Source organism: Melopsittacus undulatus, chromosome Z (genome assembly GCF_012275295.1).
Source record: "Melopsittacus undulatus isolate bMelUnd1 chromosome Z, bMelUnd1.mat.Z, whole genome shotgun sequence".
NCBI lineage: Eukaryota > Metazoa > Chordata > Aves > Psittaciformes > Psittaculidae > Melopsittacus > Melopsittacus undulatus.
This window is the reverse complement of record NC_047557.1, coordinates 76,489,317-76,512,475: the sequence shown is the minus strand read 5'-3', so window position 1 is coordinate 76,512,475 and position 23,159 is coordinate 76,489,317. Positions and strand designations below refer to the sequence as shown.

Sequence of the window (23,159 nt, the reverse complement as noted above, 5' to 3'; positions counted from 1 at the left end):
AGAATGACAGTCAATAAAAAGAGGAGCATTTTGGAGCAACTTTGGAGCCCACAGTTTGAATAGTCTGTTGTGTTCCTGTTTGTAAGAGCATGTGCTCCAGTTAACATGAGTACCCTATACACAAAGACACATATATGTGTGTGTAAATATGTGTGTGCATGGCATAGCAGTGGGAAACAATATAAACACAGATGTACTCTTGTACAGAGTTAAAATACTTTGTTCATAATTTCATAATATGATAGGTTGGGAGTGGGGATTAATATCTAGAAAACTCAGGCCAAACCGAGGTACATAAAAAGATGAACCCACAGCCTTTGTAGTCCTAAATTACTGTCTCATGGCATGGCACTCCAGGTGAAATGAACACAAAAGCGTCTCCTTTTTGCCTTGGTTTCTTGTGGAAATAAGTCATCAGTAGTACTGCATTGTAAACTCTTGTGGATGTGGCAATCTGTTTGCTGGTGATTACTCATTCTGTTTGGAGCCCTGAATCAAACATATTTGTAAAGTCAGTCTCAATTACAATTACACTGCCTCTCGTACAGAAGTATCATACATGGCCCAAACACTCTTAAAACAGGAACTTGCACTTCTCAACTATCAATCATGAAATACCAATGCACAGACAACCAGACTTAATTAGTCCCACTATTCACAGAACTGCCTTAAATGAGCACAGCACCCACCCATCTAAGTCAAAAGAACCTTTGAGTAAACCCCTCCCACTTTATACACTAAATGCCTATGTTCTTATTTTAAAATGCCGGGAAATACCTTTATTGTACTCAGAAGATTCAGTTATTAATCTAAATGGAAAAGTTCCATTCTGATACGCGTTTTCCAAAAAAGAAATGAATGAGCTCTCACTGGACTAGATTTTGATTGTTTTGCCAACATTTTTCTTCAATATCCTTTCACATGTTGAATTAGGCTTTAAGTGAAGTGAAGGTTTTCTTAACAGCCTTCACCTTACAAAAAAGAAACGTATTCCCAAAATGGGATTTGGACCCTTGACAGGACCAGGAAAAAATACGGTAAAATTTTTAGGGGGCCAAAACTGCACCCCAGTTCCAGTGGGTAAGGGCAGACGATTCATGATTGGATTCAGATCCTCCGAATGACTGTCAGAGGCAGTTAAATCTCTTTGGTAATTAGCCAGAGAGACTCTGGAGGCATTTAGGCCACACAAATGTGAACTGCAGGATTTATGGATATACTGTAAGTGATAAACCTGGTGTTACATTTCCGATCAGCTTTTAGAAGTCTTTGAAGCTGGGTCTGCCTCACTATTGTGGAAAAAATTCCTGAGCCGCTGAAGATGCTCTTTAAATTTTCTAATACATCCAACGAGAGGCAGAACTTCCACATGGGTAGAAAAACTGACAAGAAAACTAATTTCTTCATGCCGCTCTTGTTCGTCCTTCACAGAGTAACAACGGTGCAGGTGGAAGAAGTTCTTTAAATGCATGCCTGTACTTTATTCAGTCACTAGTGTGCTTTGTATTTTGGCTTCTGCTACACAACAGAAAATCGAGCACGTGGTGGAAAGCGGAGCTCTTATTCTTTCACAGAACCCCAGACTGGTTTGTGCTGGAAGTGACTTTAAGCTCTTCCAGTTACAACACCCTTCACTAGACCAGGTTGCTCCAAGCCCCGTCCAACCTGGCCTTGAACACTGCCAGGAATGGGGCAGCCACAGCTTCTCTGGACAACCTGTGCCAGGGCCTCACCACCCTCACAGGAAGAACTTCTGCCTAAGAGCTCATCTCAGTCTCCCCTCTGTCAGGTTAAAGCCATTCCCCCTTGTCCTGTCCCTATAGGTCCTTGTCCAAAGCCCCTCTCCAGCTTTCTTGCAGCCCCTTTAGGCACTGGCAGCTGCTCTAAAGGCCTCCCCTTAAAGAGCCTTCTCTTCTCCAGGATGAACCAGGCCCGCTCTCTCAGACTGTAAGCGGATCAGAGACTAAACGGTGAACATTCTCTTGCGTTGACGAGCCGCAGGGGCAGACACTCGGCACATTTCCCGCAGGTGTAAACGGCTGCGCTCCCTTCTCCACCTCGGCAGCACATCGGCAGGCCCCGGAAGCGGCGGCTGGCCCACTTCTCCCCAGGCTCGCCGGGAAGGCCGCGGTGCACCCTTGAGGCTGACCGCTAACAGCCACGCCATCAAGGACCACACAACCGAGAGAGACCCTACGCACCCTAATCCACTTCCGGGTTCACTCCTCCCCCGTCCCCTGTCCCCGCGCTTGCGCCTCGGCGCCGCCAGTCCGGACGGAGGGAAAGCGAGCAGGGCGCATGTGCAGGTGAACCACCGTTCTCCCTCCCGGCCTGCCGCTGAATTGTTCTGTCGCCCGTTTCCGTTCACCTCCCAATGCAGGCTAACTCCACCACCCCGCGGGGTCCGGCAAGCCGTTTAAGCGCTCGGCGCGACCGCTTCGCGTCACGTGGTCGGGGTCGTGCCGGCGCCCTGCCTGAGCCGGGCTGCACTCATAGTGCCTGATGGTGCTGGTGTATATACACTACAGCGATCGTCCGCTCCGGTGGTGGAATTTCTCTCCGATTATCCTCTCTGCATCGGGGGTAGAAGGGTAGGTGCAGCGGTGTGTGCCCCGCCCCTAGAGCAGCTCGCGAGTTTCCGCGCAGGCATTTGGTTAAACAGCTGAGGGGGGCCTACGTGCTGTGGGGTCCTGGCGTGACCTCGGCGACGGGCGGGAGCCGGCGGCGAGTGTATGTGCTGCGAACGCGGCCGGGCCTGGCGGCGGTGGCGGCTTGGGCACCATGGTGAGCCCGCGGGGCCGGGAGCGGGGTGAGGCCGCCGCGGGTGCGCCCGTCTGCTTGGGCTCTACGGGTGGCGCTGGGGATCGGGGGGTGGACGTGTGGTACCAGGGAGCTTCGTTATTAGCGCTGATCTGTTCTGGTGTTCACTACACCTGGTTCATCCCCTGGTTAGTGGCATGTGCTGTAGTAACACATGGTTACTTGGTTGGGGAAGAACCCTGCCGCGGGCTACTGGACAAATGTTTTAGCACTGACATGGCTTAGTGTGTTAGGTGTAACACAGGGTAAATGGACCCGTAGTAGCAGAAGAGTGAAATTTGGCCGAGGTTATTCCTGCTAGCAATACAGAATCATACCATCATTAGATGGTTTGCGTTGGAAGGGACCTCAAAGCTCATCCATTTCCAGCGGCCTTCCAGTTACAACACCCTTCACTAGACCAGGTTGCTCCAAGCCCCGTCCAACCTGGCCTTGAACACTGCCAGGAATGGGGCAGCCACAGCTTCTCTGGGCAACCTGTGCCAGGGCCTCACCACCCTCACAGGGAAGAACTTCTGCCTAAGAGCTCATCTCAGTCTCCCCTCTGTCAGGTTAAAGCCATTCCCCTTGTCCTGTCCCTACAGGCCCTTGTCCAAAGCCCCTTTCCAGCTTTCTTGTAGCCCCTTTAGGCACTGGCAGCTGCTCTAAGGTCTCCCGGAGCCTTCTCCAGGCTGAACAAACTTCTTTCACTATACATATATGCTGAATTTTGTATTTACATCTTTGTTGCCATTTAAAACATCACAGTTGATTTGCTCTCCTAACGTACTTTACGGATACAAAGTATATGGAATTCCATAGGGATACTTGAGTGCATATATAAAAACTCGCTTTGTATATAACATTACTACATATATTTGTTTTCCATGTGGATGTGAATGTCAGTGCGCCATTTAAACTGTGGCAACATAACAGTTGTTCAAATGATGGAAGTCTTGCTTAGGGAGTAAACTTCAGAGTTATGCTTTGGATAAAGTCTGATTTTAAGCTCTTCTGATTCTGGTACTGTTATTTTAATAGTGTATGTTTTGACATCAGAAAAGAACTGCAGAGTTACTTTTCTCATTTTGGCTTTTCTTTCATTCTTTTATTTTCTTTTTTTTGTCTTTTTCTGTAGGGGTTAGTGTATTTAATCAAAAAGTGTTGAGAGACTCCTGTCATTTGTAGGAGTGCATGGCTACTGTCACTTAGATCTGTATTTGAAGCTACTCTGGGACATTTGGAAGCAAATACAGTGTCGGTCCTCATTTAAATAAACGGAGTGCTTCCTTCTGTTGCCTGACTGAATTGGAAAATCAGGTCCATTTTTTTTGCTAGCTTCTGGCGCCATGGACAAATAGTCTTTTTGTGTGACTCCACAATGTAAGCAAAGTGAAAAGATGATAGTCTGCTACTTTTATGCTTTTGGAAGCTGTATTCTCCAGTTCCAAAGCAAAAGGAGAATTAAATGTTCAGCAGGTTCTTTTGCACCGAGAGGGCTGTAAATCAAGTCACCAAAATAATTCAGCGGTAGCACTCTGCCAAGTTGTGATTGATGGGACTCAGGGTCCCTGTAGCTCTGAACTAATTTTACTTGTAATTTAATAATATGTTGAATGTGTATTGGTGTTCTGCACAACAAACATTCTGTATTGGCTTCTTTAGTAATAATGATAAATCTGCCCTTGATCCAGTTGTAGAACTTCTAAAGCAATAACTTAATTTTCCTAATGATCACTAGTTCTGTAGTCTTTGTACTAAGAGCCTTGGTGAAAAAAGAAGCAAGACTTGTCAGGTAAACTGTAGTTGGCTGGCTGGAATGTAGTTTTGGTTTTAAACAACACACCTTGTTTCAGAGGGTGTCATGCTGCTGGTGACTGCTTCCATCTAGTAGTTTATGGCTGTCCTTTGAGCATGTGGAGAGGTGCTGGTCAAGAGAGAATGGAGGAGAGACCCGCAGAGGTGAACAGTTTGGTGGTAGTCCCAAATTCCTTGGATGTTCTTTGAGCTACTTTGTGTGTCTTCTGTTCATCTCTGCTGTGTTGTAAATAGTGGTAGGTGCAGGAAAAGAAATCAGGCAAGATTTGGTCATGAAGAAAGAAAAATCTGAATTTTGAAGGTGTCTCTTGGCATTGATTTCTTTCCCAACATAATCATTAAGAATGTTTGATTTTTACAGATTGTAAGATTTGAACTGCCTCTGATTGCTAACTATACAAGGTATAATTCTGACTATAGGTATTTTGTGAAAGTAGTCTTCATTTTAAGACTTTGCACAGTAAGCTCACTGTTCCTTGGCCATCCCACGTAATGTTTTGTACTGTTTAGCAAACTACTTTGAATTGCATTTATGTTTCAGGATAGTACTGTTTTGCTTTTGCAAACTGCAGCTGAATGGACATATACATATGGATAAAATTTTGCATATAGAATAGTCTCATTTAATAGCATGAGCAATAATATGTCATTGATTAAATGCATTTCAAACAGGTTGTATCCGTGTAGCATCTAGGTTTCACAAATGCCATTGCACTTTTGGAACTGCAGAAAAGTATGTGTTATACTCCTGGAGACCTTGCAGGTCGGTAGTTATTTAAAAGCTTTTCCATTTCTTACTTGAAAAAATCACAACCTTTTTAGTATGTTTGTGTGCTACCACTGGAGGAGATTGTTATACCCTGAATTAACATCTGTAGAATACTTCAGTGCACTTGTGTAAAAATCTTGTTTTTACAAGACTTGCCACTTCAGAAAGCAAGTATCTGGCATTGTGCTTCTGAAGGTGAAGTTATGAATTGGATTCTACCAGCTGCTTTTTCAGGCATGCAGTTATATTACTGCTGCAGTCCTGGTGCATACAGCAGTTATCATCAGCTCAAGGCCCTTGTCATGCAATGGAGGAGGTGGTTAAGGTTAAAGTACGTGTCATTTCAAAGTCCTGTGTTAAGCTGGGTGCTTGAGTTATTTCTAGTATCTAGGTACATGATAAGGGAAAAAGAGGGAAAAAACTGTCCTGCTACTACAGATGTGGGAGACTAACCTTGGGCAAGGTCAAAATGAGGAGACTGGAATCCTATCTTGGCATAAAGCTGTTAACCTTGTCTATCTTTGCTTTGCATGTTCTGTAAATCAATTAATGATAAAATGAAAAATGTCCTTTAGAGAGAAGTACTTTTAAAATCTGCTTACTTTCTTTGATTACTATTCTGAGATAGCTGCTGGTATTATAACTACACTTGACTTATAGATAAGAGTATTGCAACTTTATCGCAACCGCTTATTCTTACTTTTTATTCTAATTATCAGCAATTGTAATTCCAGTTATGTGCTGTAAAAGGTATAGATGGTGAAAACCAAAGTCTAGGTATAAGCTTATTGAACCTTATACTGTTGCCTGTTGGGCCTCTCATATTTTTTTTTTCATGATTTTAAGAAACCTGTCAATCTTGCCATTAATGTAGCTGCTACCACCTCTCTTCTAGATCACTTAGGCATTCTCTGGTACTCTTTATTAAAAGCTTTTTTGCAAAACATGTGCTTTGTTGCACAAGCAAAAGTTAGAGTCCACACTTACTGAAAGACCTGGAACTGAGCACAGTGCTCAAGGCTTTTAAGACACTTCAGCTGAAGACCTTCCTCTGTCACAGAGGCACAGCCATACTGCAGTTTAGTGGGCATCCCTTAGTGGTTGTACTCTTTCAGTCTCATCTTTGACAGTGAGGTGGCTTGCCAGCCTCTGTTTTGCAGCAAAACTGTCTCATATAGTTGTGTTTTCTTTGAGCCATGTACTTCTTGGCATTATACAGATTGGCAGAAAGGCCTCTGAGTAGTGAGATACTGACTTCTCTCCCCAGTGCCTTGAATTTGGGTTTCAATTTCCAAGCTGCAAAGCTGGAGACATGGATGTATGTGGAATCAGAATGCTGAAGATCTTGTAAAACAGATCAAAATAATGTTGTTTCCACAAACTGTTCTGCAACTGCAGACACTATTTAATCTGTGCAGCAGTTCATCATCTCTAAGAGGTGACCAATGCTTCTGTTAATTTTGAGTCAAGTCTATCAATGACTGTGTGGTCAGTTACTTCAACACAGATCATGTAGGGTGATGGGTTTCGAGTTTTGCTCACCAGAGGCCCTCAAAATCCCCATGTGATTGTGGATTTTTCCTGTACCCATCTTCTTCCTCAAGCACATTTTACGCTCTGTTTAGCAGGGCTAGATTTTTTAAGTTGTGGATTTCTGGCTAAATTCTAAACTCTGTGTCCTCTAAATTAGAGTAATTCAAGTAGAGGCTGTAAGATGTTAGAACCAACACCTAAAGCCTCATTCATGGTTTTGGGTTTAAATTGATATTAGTGGCAGTGGGAAGACTTCAAAGTATGCGGGAGACTTGATGAAGACAGAGCCTCAGCTGGAATGAACCCTGTGGCTGCTTTGTGTGTGGGGAAGAAGAAAGATGGTGTCCTGGTGTTGTAATAGAGACTGTTTGGGATGTGGTATATTTTTTCAGAGTTTATTAGTAAACATAAGTAGTGTGTAACCATGCAATAGAGAAAGAACAGAGTTGGCAACATGTGCTTTGCACAAAGCATGTTATTTTGAGTGAGCATACCACTTACTGTATTCCCCTGCTATGTGTTCTTGGCTGATTGCAAGAAGAGTAATGCAGTAGAATTTTTTAATTTCAAGTGACATATTTATGACAACATATTGCTCATGGTTGATTGCTAACCTTCAGGAATCAAGAGAAAAATGCCAACATCAAGTGAGTGAGTACATCCCTTTTTTAATTCTTGGAGTGCAGAGAAATACCAGAAGGATATTTCCACCACAAAGTCAGTTTTAAAATTAAGATTGAAGATAATGTTTTTTGAATTATTAATTTTTTTTATGCCTTCAAAATTACTAGGTTGTTTCCAGTGATAAACTGAAATATTTTTTGCAAGTATTTCTGTTTTTAAGGAAAGCATCAGTAACCTTTGTAGGGGTGAATATAGTGAATTTCCACTAAAAAAGGGTAGAGAGGGTGCAGATCATGAGGTGGTTGAATTTGAGATCCTCAGGACATTGAGAAGAGTGTGCAGCAAGCTCACTGCGCTGGACTTCAAGAGAGCTGACTTTGGCCTCTTCAGCAGCCTGCTTAGTAAGATTCCATGGGATGTAGCCCTAGAGGGCAGGGGGGCCCAAGACTGTTAGTTGGTATTCAAGGATCACCTACTACAAGCTCAGGAGTGTTGCATCCCAACTAGAAGGAAGTGCAGCAGGAGGGCCAGGAGACCTCCATGGATGGATAAGGAGCTGCTGAGGAAAATTAAAAGGAAAAAAGAAGCTTATAAAAGATGGAAGGAAGGACAGGCAGCCTGGGAAGAATACAGGGACGTTGTCTGGGAAGCTAGGGACCAGGTTAGGAAATCTAAGGCCCAGTTGGAATTAAACTTGGCTAGGGATGTTAAAAGTAACAGGAAGGGATCCTATAGGTACATTGCAAATAAAAGACAGACTAGAGACAATGTGGGCCCTCTCTGGAAGCCATCAGGAGAACTGGCTACGCTGGATTTGGAGAAAGCTGAGGTTCTTCATGACTTCTCTGCCTCAGTCTTCACTGGTAAATGCTCTGACCACACCACCCAAGTCTTGGAAGGCAGACGCAGGGACTGTGACAATGAAGACCTTGGGCCCACTGAAGGAGGGGATCTGGTTTGAGACCATCTTAAGAACCTGAACGTGCACAAATCCATGGGACCTGATGAAATCCATCCGTGGGTCCTGAAGGAGCTGACAAGTGAAGTTGCTTAGCCACTGTCCATCATATTTGAAAAATCATGGCAGTCAGGTGAAGTTCCCAATGATTGGAAAAAGGGAAATATAACCCCCATTTTCAAGAAGGGGAAAATGGATGACCCAGGGGATTACAGACCAGTCAGTCTCACATCTGTGCCTGGCAAAATCTTGGAGCAGATTCTCCTGGAAGGCATGCTAAGGCACATGAAAAGCAACAAGATGCTTGGTGACAGCCAGCATGGTTTCACTAGGGGGAAATCCTCCCTGACCAATTTGATGGCCTTCTATGATGGGGCGACAGAACTGATGGACAGGGGTGGAGCAGTTGACATCATCTACCTGGACTTGTGCAAAGCCTTCAACACTGTCCCACACAACAACCTTGTCTCTAAATTGGAGAGACATCGATTTGATTTGTGGAGCACCTGGTGGATAAAGAACTGTCTGGATGGCCGCATGCAAAGAGTTGTGGTCAATGGCTTAATGTCCAGCTGGAGACCAGTAACGAGTGGTGTCCCTCAGGGATCAGTGTTGGGACCGATCTTGTTTAACATTTTTATTGGTGACATGGACAGTGGGATTGAGTACGCCCTCAGCAAGTTTGCCAATGACATCAAGCTGTGTGGTTTGGTTGATACACTGGAGGGAAGGAATGCCATCCAGAGGGACCTGGACATGCTTGTGAGGTGGGCTGATGCCAACCTCATGAAGTTTAACCATGCCAAGTGCAAGGTCCTACGCCTGGGTCAGAGCAGTCCCAGGCACAGCTACAGGTTGGGCAGAGAAGAGATTACAGGCAGCCCTGTGGAGAAACAGTTGGGGATGTTGGTTGATGAGAAAATGAACATGAGCCGACTTCAGTGTGCGCTTGCAACCCAGAAAGCCAGCTGTATCCTGGGTTGCATCAAAAGGAGTGTGACCAGCAGGTCAAAGGAGGTGATCCTGCCCCTCTACTCTGCTCTTGTGAGATCTCACCTGGATTATTGTGTGCAGTTCTGGTGTCCTCAACATCAAAAGGACAAGGAACTGTTAGAACAAGTCCAGAGGAGGGCCACGAGGATGATCAGGGGACTGGAGCACCTCACATATGAAGACAGGTTGGGAAAGTTGGGTCTGTTCAGCCTGGAGAAGAGAAGGCTGTGTGGAGACCTCATAGCAGCCTTCCAGTATCTGAAGGGGGCCTATAGGGATGTTGGGGATTGGCTCTTCATTAGGGACTGTAGTGATAGGACAAGGGGTAATGGGTTAAAACTTAAAGAAGGGAGGTTTAGATTGGATATAAGGAAGAAATTCTTTACTGTTAGGGTGATGAGGCACTGGAATGGGTTGCCCGGGGATGTAGTGAATGCTCCATCCCTGGCGGTGTTCAAGGCCAGGCTGGACGTAGCCTTGTGTGACGTGGTTTAGTGTGAGGAACTAGGTGATCTTAAGGTCATTTCCAACCCTAACTATTTTATGATTCTGTCATTCAGTGGCTTATGAGGACATGATCCTAATGGGTTCAGTTACAGCTTGCAGCCTTCACTTGAGTAAGGGAATGACTTTTTGTAGGTGCATTTTTAATTAGTCTGTTGAATTGTAAGTATTTTATCCCACTAGTGGACCTGCTACCCTGTATAAAACCTAGCTGCCTTAATTTGCATAATTTTCCTTCCTGTTACCTTGAGTTGGAAAAGCACTTTCTCTTATGAATAGAAAATCCTAAGAGTAATTGAAGAGACACACTAGCACCTGATTAGTCAGTCTTCCGAATAAAAATGTTATTTTAGAGAAATACTAATGTAAGTTTATGCTGACATAGTGAATCCTGAGGATCATGGCTTAGTTGACAGGCCAGTGAGACAGTGGTTTTGAGTGGCAGTGGGTAGGTTTATCATGAGGTGATCAGCATAAACAATTGATTTTAAAATGATGATTCATTTTGCATACCATATAAACTTCCTGAGCAATTATGCAGGTAGCTTGTTTTGATAACACTTCCTTTGATTTGAAGTTCACTTCCCCTTTGATGGGGGATTGGTTTGAGTAATTTCATGCACAGGACTCCAAGATGCAAAGATTCCCTAATGAATGTAGAGTGTTTAAAATAGTACACAGAGCTTTCAATCCTGATCATGATCTGTGGTTTTGGTGCCATGGAGCATCAGCAAAAATGAGGTCTTACTTTTTAAGGTACCAAAGAATTGATGGTACCAATGTAGAAGAGCAGTAGAAATTTCAAGGAGAGAAGATGTGGAGGGGCTTGAATACTGAAGAAACTTAATGATACATCAAAAAAAAAAAGCTATCTCCAAAGGTGTTATTTCAAATTATATTACATTAAAAAGTAACAAGTACTTCTGACTGATACTTGACATTTTGTTATGAGATGTATGGTAACACATGCTCACAGATGCTGGAAGGTAATTTATGTTGTTCTAATCTCCCTCAGTCATGTTATATTAAGGATGGCGCTCGACATCACCTTTAACATTTCATCTACCTATGATTTTATAAAAGCAGTATTGATAAAATTTCTGATTTATTTAAATGAAAGAAAATATAGAAGGAATAAAAGATAAGAACTTTTCCTAAGATCAAAGATGATATTGCTGCAAAGGAGGAGGGCTGACAAAGAGTGGTGGATCCTGCTGGTTATACCTGGTAACATAGCAGGTGTTGACAGTAGGGAATTGCATTGTATGACGATAAGACACTCCCTGAGGTGCAAGGACTGCTAGGAAGAGACACCTTCCTTCCACTTGATCAAATGGGGCAAAAGCTGCATCTAACCTAGCCTTGAACACTGCCAGGGGTAAGGCAGCCACAGCTTCTCTGGGCAACCTGTGCCAGGGCCTCACCACCCTCACAGGGAAGAACTTCTTCCTAATGTCTAATCTATAACTATCATGAGGCCAGCATTATGAGGGAGAAGTGCTTACACTGCTTCTGGGGAACTGGCACACGTGGGTGCATCTCTGACCTGCCTGCATATAGCATGAGAAAAAAATGGGCTGTGTGAAATTGCAAAGCTATGATTTAATTGAGATAACAAAAACTTGATGAGATAGCTCATGCAAGTGGAGTGTTGCTGTGGATGAATGCAGGCCCTTTAGAACAACTGGCTGGGACAGTGAGGTTGGACTTGCTCTTAAGTGAGAGAAGGATGGTGTTGCATGGAAGTCTGCCATGGGATGAATAATGAACGATCTGAGAGCTTATGAGTAAAGACTAGAGGACAGAGCAACATGGGTGATGTTGTAGGTGTGTGCTTTAGACAGCCTTTATAATTAATAAGTAAAAGATAGGCCTTTTTCACACAGTAGGAGGAATACTCAGGTTTCCAGGTGCTAATCCTGTAGGTTACTTTAACTACCCTTGTATCTTCTGAAGAGAGAACACAGCAGGTCACAAGCAATCCAAATCTTTTGGGTGCTTTGATGTCAGTTTCCTAACACAGGTGATTGAGCTCATGAGGAGAGGTGGTCTGCTGGACCTTGGCTTGTTGACAAAGAAGAGCTGGTCAGTGATGTGAATGTTGCACAGCTTTTGGTGCAGTGACTGTTGGATTGTGGGACAAACAGCAGGTTCACAATCCTAAACTTCAGGAGAGCAGCCTTTGGCCATATCAGGCATTGGCTTGAAAGACTCCTATGAGACATGGTCATGGAGAGAAGAGGGGTCTGGGAAGACTGACTTAGAGGATCACATCCTCCATGCTCATAAGCAATGCATCCTGACGTACATGAATAAGCACAGAGCTTGTGACAAAGCTCAGATATAGAAAGAAAGTATGCAAGAGGTAGAAGCAGGGTCAGTCACCCAGGAGGAATGTGGAGAAGCAGTCTGGCTGTGCAGGGATGCGGTTAGGAAAGCCAAAGCCCACTGGGGTAGGAGATCTGATGCAAAGGAAATAGGAAAGACCAGATACTAATGCTGCCTTTGCCTTGGTCTTGACTGATATAAGTTTATTTTCAGAAATCCCGGGCTCCCAAGGCCAGTAGGAGAGTATGGAGGAATGAAGGCTTACACTTCGTGGAAGACTCATGTTAGTGAACATTTAAACAAATTGTAGATGTAGAAGTCCATAGGTCTTGATGGGAGGCACCGATCAGTGCTGATGGAGTGGCCAGTGTTGTTGCGAGATCACTTTCTTTGGCCACTCTTACAATGCCTTTGAAGGGTCATGTCAATCTAGAGAGGTTGCTGAGGACTTCACAAGTTGTGTGTAAGTTCTGACTTCAGGAAGTGAGAATATGGGAACTGCAGGCTGCTCAGCTGATCCCAGGGAAGATAATAAAGCAAATAACCCTAGACACTAAACCAAAACATTATTAAAGACAAGATGGCTTTGGGAGTAGTCAGTTTGGATTTATGAAGGGACAGTCATGCTTAACCAACTTGATAGCATTTTATAATGAAATGACCAGCTTGGTGGACAAGGGGAAAAGTGGGTATTGTTTATCTTCACTTCTACAAGGCTTTCAGCAATGTCTATCATAGTATCCCAGGAAACAAACTGAGGAAGTATGGAGTAGGTAAACAGTGAGATAAGCAGAGATAGACTAAAAGAATAGTGAGGTGATGGGCACAAAGTGTTGTGATTGGCAGTTCACCGGGTTTTGGCTGGATTAGAGTTAATTTTCATCTGATTCAGAGAAAACTCCAGGAACAAACTTGCCAACAAAGTTTTCAAGCTGACAAGCAGATATTCTTTATTGTGGCACTGGGAGACACGGGGGATAGCTCCTCCTAACGTGCGTCTCCCTATTGCTACACAAGCCATCCTTATATAGTCCCTGGGCATACATACACACTCATGAGGCTACGTATGGATTACATTATTTTCCAGAAAGCTCCCCGCATGCGTACAAAAATGTGGTGGTGGTTTCTGAGGGTCGTTTACTTCTTCCAACAATCTTCATCACTTCTGGCAGCCTTTGAAGCACACACAGTAGATGCTTGTACCAGTTTAATTGGTTCGTTAGCACCAGAGACATAGTAATCCTCCTATCCTACTTATCAGTTAGTTTAACTGTAGCCTATCCTGGACACCTGCCATTTCCAGATACTCCTTATCCCTGTGTCCTGTTCTTCTAGATTGCTTTTCTTAAAACTACATCAATTATAACGATTTATCTTGTTCCAGTATGTTTTCTAGCTGTACTCTATTTTTTTTCTATGTACCATGCACCTCAGTAATTTTCCATTGCTACTGTTAAAAAGCCATCGAACTTAACATTGCTTAAAACTAATTCTGAAGGTTTATATATTCCATTTTGTGATTTTGTGTTTCCCTTGTTTCACTTCCTAGTAGCTGGTACCGTGTGTACTTTAGTTTGAGAAGGATGCTGATAACACACCAGTGTTCTAATTGTTGTTAAGTAATTCTTACCCTGATCAAGGACTGTTTAGCCTTTCAGGCTCTGCCAGTGAGGAGAGTCACAAGAAGCAGAGAGGGAGCAAAGACAGGACACTTGACCCAAACTAGCCAAAGGGGTATTCCATGCCACAGTGCATCACAGTAAACTGGGGGGGGGGGGATATTGGCCAGAAGGAACTGGTCTCTGCTTGTAGATGAAGTCTTGGGTGATATGGTTTAGTGTGAGGTGTCCCTGCCCATGGCAGGGGGGTTGGAACTAGATGATCTTAAGGTCCTTTCCAACCCTAACTATTCTATGATTCTATGATTTTATGGTCTGGGTGTTGATCAGGAGGTGGAGAGCAATTGTATTGTTTTTCCCCCACTCACACCTTGAGTTTTATTTTTCTCTCTTCCTCTTTTTCATTACTATTATATTTTACTTTTATTTCAATTACTAAGTCATTTTTATCTCATCCCACAAGTTCTACCTGTTTCCAGTTCTCCTCATTCCATTAGGGAGGAGTGAGAGAATGGTTGCATGTGGCTTAGTTGCCGGCTGCCTGGCGTTAAGACAGTTAAGACAGTGGCATAAAGTTAAGACTGTTAAGACAGTGGCATAAAGTTCAGCTGGAGGCTGGTCACTAGTGCTCCAGGAGTTGATACTGGCAGTGTTGTTTACAACCTTCATTAATGACCTGAAAGATGGAGGAGAGTATACCTTCAGCACCTTGAAGGATGATACAAAACTTGGAGTGGCTGCTATGGCAGGTAGTTGTGGCTGTCAGAGGGACCTCTACAGGCTGGAGGAATGGGTCAACAGGAATCTCATGCAGCTCAGCAAAGGGAAGTGCCAGTATGAGGAGGAATAAGCCCAGGTACAAGTACATGCTGAGAGCTCACCACCTGGAAAACACCTTTACTAAAAAGGACATGGGGGTCCTTTATTTGGGGGTCATTAATTTGACCATAAGCCAGCAGTAAGCCCTTGGGGCAAAGAAGGCCAACAGTACTTTGGGCTGCATTATACTGAGAGTCACTAACAGGCTGACTAAGATGCTTGGCGCTGGTGAGGCACTGGAGGTCTGTGTCTGGTCTTGGGTTTCCCAGTGCTAGAGAGACATGGGCTTACTGGACAGAGTCCAGTTTAGAACCACAAAAGAGTTTAGGAGGCTGCACCATTTGAGGAGAGATTGGCAGAGCTGGGACCTTTGGGCTCAGAGAAGGTTCAGGAGACATCTTGTATGTGTGCATAAATATCTGAGAGGGTGGAATAAAGAAGGTGGAGCAAGACTCTTCTCACTGGTGCCCAGTGAAAGAATGAGAGGCAGTAGGCATAATACAGAATATTCCGTTTAAACATAAGAAAGAAAAAAAACCTGTTTAAGGTAAGGATGGTCAAACACTGACATGGGTTGCCCAGACAAATTGTGGAGTCGTCATCCTTGGAGACAAAACCTAACTGAACACATGCTCTGAGCAGCCTACTGTAGTTGACCCTCCTTCTGTCAGGGGAGGCTGGACTAGTTTATCTCCAGAGGTCCCTTCCACCCTCAGCTGATTCACCATTCTGTAAGGATTGCCTTTTCCTTTTCCAGGTTACCAGAAGTTTCCATGTAAAGACAGAATTAATCTGTGGTTACATTTCCCCTACGAGAATGGGTATGCTAGGTAGGAGAGGATGTGTTTGGGCAATGACTGGACTGCATGCTGTGCTGCTGGTGAGGTGTTCTTGAGGGTCAAATTTTGGGGAATACTGGAGAAAATGTCTCTCAAGTGTATGAGATAATCTGTGTTTTGATTGCCAAGGGTTAATTGTGTACTGCTTCCATATGTAGAAGTACTTTTGCCTCCTGATGTTTTATAGCACATTGCATTAGTGCAAAGCTAGTGAAGTGTAATTTCCAATGTCTACACTATAGAGGGAAATACTTTATCTTCAAAATATTGTTAGTAAGTAGCAATACCCAAAACTTGATATCTAAGAGTGAAAGTGAATACAAACTTTGTGTTTGGCATTTTGTATACTGATAGAAAAAGTGCTTATAATTCCTTTTCATGAGAGAGTATACTGAAAAAAACCAGTTCTTAAAAGTGATTCTTGGCGTGTTTTCAGTTGCATGTTTTTCTAAATTTCCTTCTATCTCTCTGTTTGGTATTTTTCCTTTTTACTATTGCTTGTGATGTTTTAAGCTCAAGTGCCAGATCCTGACTGTGAGCTCGGATGCTAAAATGAAGCTGTGCTGATTGTGACTGGTCTGTGCCCTCCCTTCCCTTCCATACCTGTGCCTGGAGTTCAGTGAGGAGCAAATGCTTTGCATTAAATCAAAGGTTGAAATTTCTTCAGTTTACATAGATGTTACAAAAAAAGTTATTCCTACCATGCAAGGTGTTTATATTTATTCTTTTTTCTAAGATACTTCAGCACTTCTCTAAAAGTAATACTGACTTGTTATTAACTTATTCCTCTACAGGGTGTGATAGGTGTACAATTGGTGCTTACCATGGTAATGGCTAGTGTCATACAGAAGATCATACCTCATTATTCTCTTGCTCGTTGGCTTCTCTGTAGTGGCAGGTAAGATAAGAAACAGTTGCTATATGGTGTGTGAATATGGTAAAGCAATTATGCATTCAAGTAGTAACAGTAAAACATACTAATTTAGGTGGTTTTCATGAAAAATAATCTGATACTCTTTTTTTCTTGAAAAAAAAATTAGTCGTTAATTTACTACCATAGCATTATAATACCTAACTTACAGGCTCAAAGTATAAAGACACTGTTGCTGTAAAAGAGCAAACTTGTTTGTTGCTATTAGTTGTATTAATCATTAAGTTAATTGTTGCCCACCTCTTCTGTTAAAGGTACAAGTTACATATGTTAATATTAAAAAGCTGAGCTGAGTACAAGACACTGAAGAATAGAGGGATTTTTTTTCACTGCATTGTCTCAGTGTTCTTGATAGTCCTGCTGATTAGCCTTGCATATAAAGAGTGCTTAGGTATTGATTAGAAACTAGCCAGCTACTACACTAATCAGGACTTTTTTTTTACATATAGAGGTTAGATTGAGATTAGATTGTAGGATGAAGTTCTTCCCTGTGAGGGTCATGAGGCCCTGGTGCAGATTGCCCAGAGAAGCTGTGGCTGCCCCTTCTGTGGATCGGGCATCCTGGATCCCATTCCTGGACGGGGCTTGGAGCAACCTGGTCTAGTGGAAAGTGTCCCTGCCCGTGGCAGGGGGTTGGAACTGGATGAGGTTTAAGGTCCCTTCCAACCCAAGCCATTCTATGATTTATTAAAAATTGTATTCTTTTACTGTTTCATAGGATTAGTATAAAATTCCATGCACTCCTTCCTCATAACAATAAATCAAACAGACATAATGAGTTACACTGGGAGCATTTCCTGTTTAGCTGTATCCATAATAACAAAAACCAGCAGCTGTTTTGAATGTATATCAGTATCTTCGATATTAAAAGAATTAGAGACACTGCTTTTTTTTGTTCTGGAAGAAAAAAAAACTTTGTATGATTAAAAGTTAGTGTGCTGTCTTTTGTAATTGTTAAAATTTTATGAATATCAAATCTCTACTCCTGGATTTCTGAAGAAGTATGCTTGAATAATAATTTTCTTCACAGGAGTCTTAACCAGTCTTTTATAATTTTCCATTTCCTTTTTTCATCTCCATCCTGGCATTACCAACTTTTTTTTCTTTTTTGTTTTCCCCACTTCATCACCCAAAGAGTTGCTAATGAAAAATGACGCAGATTTTGTTTAGATAGTTAGGTACCTCTGGTTAGGTATAATGCAAGACATTAATTATCAAGTGAATAATATGAACAGGAATAAAACTTTAACTGTTGTGTGAAGTTTCATTGCTGCCCATATCTGCAGGGTATTGATCACCTTTTTGGTACCCTCAAGAGAATATTACATTAATGAATATGGGACTGCATGCCACTTATTTTTGAGATGTGTTACTACCATGGTGTTTTTATCAGCAATTCTTCAAATGCAATTTTTTACTTTTTATGTCTTACTTTAAAGATTTATTTAAACTTTTATCTCAAAATTTAAGTATTCAATTCTTCTTTTTAAAAAATTGCTCAATACTATGCCTGTGTTCTTTGTTCTTCTGAAGTTTTCACTTTCCTTTCATTGTGTCCTGGGTTCAGCAGTAGCAGTCATTTTTCTCCTCTGTAGCTTGTGCAGTACTGTGGTTTCGACTTTAGGCTGGGAACAACACTGATAACTCCGATGTTTTTAGTTGTTGAAAAGTAATGCTTACTCTGATCAAGGACTTTTTGAGTCTCTGCCAGGAAGGTGGGGAAACCGTGAGGAAGCAGAGGCAGAACACCTGAGCCAAAGTACAAAAGGGATATTCCATACTGGCATCGTGCCCAGTATATAAACTGGGAAGAGTTACTGAGAAGGCCCAGATTGCTGTTAGGGTTGGGCTGGGTATTTGTCAGTTGGTGACAAGCAATTGTATTCTCATCCCTTGTAATTTCCCTTATTATTTATATTGGTGGTAGCAGTAGTGGTTTGTGTTATACCTTAGTTACTGCACTGTTCTTATCTCAACCCGTGGGATTTACATTCTTTTGATTCTCTTCTCCATCCTTCCTGGATCAGTGGGAGGAAGAAGTGAGGGGAGTAACTGAGCGGCTGCGTGATTCTGAGTTACCAGCTGGGCCTAAACCATGAGACCTTGTTCTAAGGCTTGCCATGTTCCAAAGATAGGGAGTGGTTTGCTTTTGAAATCATGGAATCCTAGAATGATTTGGGTGGAAAAGGACCTTAAGATCATCCAGTTCCAACCCCCCTGCCATGGGGCAGGGGCACCTAACAGCAGGCCATGTCACCCAAGGCTCTGTCCAACCTGGCCTTGAACACTGGCCAGGGATGGAGCATTTGCCACTTCCACTCTTCTGTTTCTTCTAAAAAGATACTTTTCATCGTAGTTTTCTTCTTTTATCTTTGCGCACCTGCAGATCGGTAAATACATAGAGCAGGATTTCTGTACTTGTTCTTACGGATTTTTGCTGCTTTTGAAGTCAATAGGAGTCTTATGATTGCTTTTCATGTTAGGAGCCTTGAAAATGTCATTGTGTTCTTCAGTATTCTGTTTATCCGGTAACTGTTTTAGTGCATTGTAATTTCAGTCATTGTGAATAATCTCCTGCATGCAAGAATTCTGTAAAGAGCCAGAAATAATTTTGCGTTCCAGGAATAAAAACAAGTAAGAAGCTTCACTGCAACAAGAATCTGAATTGTAATGGCAGAAAGAAAAACGTTCTTTTCTTAGTTTAGCTGACAAACTTTCAGGTCTAACCCATTTTGCTTAGTGCTGTCGTTTTTGCCAGTGGTATTTTCTTTGACAGACCTGTGTGGGTAGAGTGCTGTGTGTTTTATGCACACATAACTGTACTGGTACAAGCAAAAACACTTTTAAGCAGTCCAGCTTTTCCAGGAAAAGTTACCACCTGCTACTCCTTTCCTTTGTTAGTATACTTTCAAGTAATTCTTTGTATCCCTAAACTGTTTTTTAAGTTACTTCATTTAAGCATCTTTTTTTCCCAAGGCCTGGGAGGCTTTTGTAAGCATTATAGTCTGAAATGTCTATAGATAGCTGTCGCTGAATGGGAGCAAGGATAAAAATGTTGCCAAACAAGCCAGAAACTCTTCTAGTTGTCAGTTGATTTCAAGATGCCTGTATGTGTACATTCAAAGCCTCTTAAAATGAAACATAGCCATTTCAAAATTTAAAAGAATTGTTAGAATAGATGGACATAAGATTATTCATTTACAGAATGAAATAGCTATAATTTACTGTTGAAAAACAGCTTACTTACATTTTTAAAGAAATACAAACCTTTTCAATCAATGCCATTTCAGAGCTTGAGTGGAATTTGAATATTCATGTTTGTTGAAGTAAATGAATTCGCAGCCTAAGTATCTGCTTTTTTAACTTTTCATTTTTAACTAATTACCTTTGCAATTTTAACTAATTTACCCTTTGTTCTTTTAACTAATAAAGCCTTTTGTACCAAAATGATGCTTTTAAGTTGCTCAGCTACTCCAGTTGTTCTGTTTTCAGGCCACTTCAGGAAGACAGATGAAAATGGATGTTTTGTTTTGCAATCGTTAATGACCTTCATTCAAACTAACTGGGGCATAACTGTGCTGCTGTTGCTATTCAGACTAACTTGGATATGTCACAGTAACAGAGTAATCAGTTGTGGGATCTCAGTTTTAAACATATGTAGGCTGAAGCAGATATGAACTATTTTTCTTTTCTAGCTCTATGTTTTTGGAAATACTTGTTCAGATCTCTTGGGTTTGAGATTTTAGAATCATAGAATAGAATCATAGAATAGTTAGGGTTGGAAAGGACCTTAAGATCATCTTGTTCCAAACCCTCTGCCATCGGCAAGGATGCATCACACTAAATCATGCCACGAAAGGCTTCGTTCAACCTGGCCTTGAACGTTGCCAGGGATGGAGCATTCACAACCTCCCTCGGCAACCCATTCCAGTGCCTCACCACCCTGAGAGTAGAGAATTTCTTCCTTATATCCAATCTAAATCTCCGCTTTTTTAACACATTACCACTTGTCCTGTCACGATAGTCCTTAATGAAGAGTCCTTCTCCAGCATCCCCATAGGTCCCCTTCAGATACTGGAAGGCTGCTACAAGGTCCCCACACAGCCTTCTCTTCTCCAGGCTGAACAGCCCCAACTTTCTCAACCTGTCTTCATATGTGAGGTGCTCCAGTCCCCTGATCATCCTCGTGGCCCTCCTCTGGACTTGTTCCAACAGTTCCATGTCCTTTTGATGTTGAGGACACCAGAACTGCACACAATACTCCAAGTGAGGTCTCACAAGAGCAGAGTGGAGGGGCAGGATCACCTTCTTCGACCTGCTGGTCACGCTAAATGAAAGATGTGTAGAGTTTATTAGCTAAAGATTTCCAAACCTGTTGTATCCTATTAGTTGTAATTAATGATCACTTGCAACATAATTCTGTATTGTAATTAAGAGCAAATTGTTGTTTAAGTGTTTATAATGTATTAGTATCATAGAATCACAGACTGGTTTGTGTTTTAAGGGACCTTAAAACTCATCCAGTTCCAACCCCCTGCCATGGGCAGGGACACCTTCCACTAGACCATGTTGCTCTGAGCCCTGTCCAACCTGGCCTTGAACACTGCCAGGGATGCGGCAGCCACAGCTTCTCTGGGCAATCTGCGCCAGGGCCTCATGACCCTCACAGGGAAGAACTTCTGCCTAAGAGCTCATCTCTATCTCCCCTATTGTCAGGTTAAAAATGTGGCTGGTTAAAAATGGATTTGACTGTATTGGAGAGAAAATACCCTGAAAAATATGCTTATTGTGTGGCACTGCCAGGTACTCTTCTTCCTCTCTTTTACAAGTCATTTGATGGGTCAGTAGAGAAGTCAGAGAATCAGAGGATGGTTTTGGTTGGAAGGGACATTAAAGCTTGTCCAGTTCCAACCCCCTACCATAGTCAAGAGACACCTTCTACTAGACCAGGTTGCTCCAAGATCTGTCCAACTTGGCCTTGTATGTTACACAGAACAAGATTTTTGTTGATTCTGCTGCATTAAGTACTATTTTTTTACCTGTATAGGAGAAATTTTGAAAAATTAGCTTTCCAACACAGATGATCTTCATTACTGCAGAACTACTTTTTGTATTTTCAGTTGCCATGTTCAGATCTGGGAGATGGTGAATGACAAAGAAGACGACTTTTTCTGTTTCCCCTCACTTTCTCTATGTTGTTTGAAACCTAGGAAGAAGTTAGTACCTCTAATGTAGTTTGTGTTCTTGGAGGAGGTGTTTAGGAAAAGAGTGTTAATATTGTGATCTGCTCTGCTTAAGAGAACAGATTGGTGATGGCTATTTGATGGTAGCTACTCTGGACTCTGGAAAATTCCTGTTGTTTTGAAAAGCGTGATTATGCTGTGTAAGATGATTTAGAATATGGTTCTGATGGATAATTGTAATGGTACAATTATCCCAGTGAACTTTTTTCAATATCAGTAAAACCTTGTTTGCTGTATTTGCTGATAATGGTAAAATTTGGTGGTTTGGGAAGTGAAGGGTTTTCGCTTAAATGCCAAAGTGGCAAAGCTTTCTTATTATGAATAAGCACCTTACATGCTGAAGAGAACTGAAGTTTAGCTGTAGTTGTCCAGGCAGGGTTGGTACTTGCACATAAGGGTGTTTTGCTTAGGTACTGCAGATGACCAGTGGCTTAATAGGCATATAGATTGTATGTTTCTATATGTATGTATTTTATATATATATATTTTAAACCATTAAAACCATTATATTGCAAATACTGCTATGGTTATAGTTAAGATTTTATTTTTCTTTAGTTTAAGGTGGTATCAGCATCCTACTGAAGAAGAACTACGAATTCTTGCAGGGAAGCAAAGAGGCAAGAGCAAAAAAGATAGGTAAATATTTGTTTTAAGCTTTTTTTTTCTTTTTCTTTTTTTCTTTTTGTTTGTTCTCAATATGATCCATGTAATAACTTTGCTAGCCAACTTTTGTCTTTTTGTGAGTTTAAATCTGTTACTTGCCTATAGCTGCCACGCTTGCCACAGCTCTGTACCAACCTGTGTTCTTTCAGTTTAACAGAGAGTTGAAGGTACCCAAATTGTGCAGAACTGGATGACTTCCAGTCCACAAGATTAGTCTGTGAAACTTCTAATTTGGTGGCAGTGCATTTTTTTAGTGAATATATTCATCTGTATGAAAACTGAGGAAAGCAAATCTATAGGATTGAAGCTCTTCATCTTGAAGCAAGAGAAGAAAGATTTGAGTATGTTAGTTAAACAGGATTACTGTGAGCCACCACTTTTACACAGCTTGTGAAAAGGTAAATGTGCTGCTAGGATGTATTAGGTGAGGTATTTCTTGTAGAAGAGATAGGGAAATAGTAATCCTCTTGGTAGAGGCACTGGTATAGAACTTTATCTGGATTACCATGTACAGTTCTCATCACTCATGTTCAAGAAAAATGAGTTTGTACCTGATCAGGTGCACAGAGGGGTGCTAGGATCACCCAGGAAGCAGAAAATGTCTTACAAGAGGAAGCTAAAATAGTTTGGCTTGTTTAATCTAACAAAAGACGACTGAGGGGGTGGGATAGCTGTCAGTCAGCTTAAGCTGGAAGGAGATTTCTGATGTTCAGGCACAA

General features: G+C 42.1%; 1 protein-coding gene across 3 annotated transcripts in view; it reads left to right on the top strand.

Annotated features, from left to right (window-relative positions):
- Positions 1-2,436: 2,436 nt before the first annotated feature.
- The window catches only part of TMEM161B (transmembrane protein 161B), a 42,831-nt gene continuing 22,108 nt past the window's right edge, over positions 2,437-23,159 (top strand). For 2 of the 3 annotated variants that reach the window (XM_031046209.1, XM_031046208.1), the window contains exons 1-3: positions 2,734-2,784; positions 16,398-16,501; positions 22,333-22,413. In XM_031046209.1, coding sequence (XP_030902069.1) covers positions 2,782-2,784; positions 16,398-16,501; positions 22,333-22,413 — 188 coding nt within the window. In that variant the 5' untranslated portion in view covers positions 2,734-2,781. Of the gene's footprint in view, positions 2,592-2,733; positions 2,785-16,397; positions 16,502-22,332; positions 22,414-23,159 lie in introns of those variants that run through there. The other variant, XM_005145952.3, reaches the window with a different exon arrangement.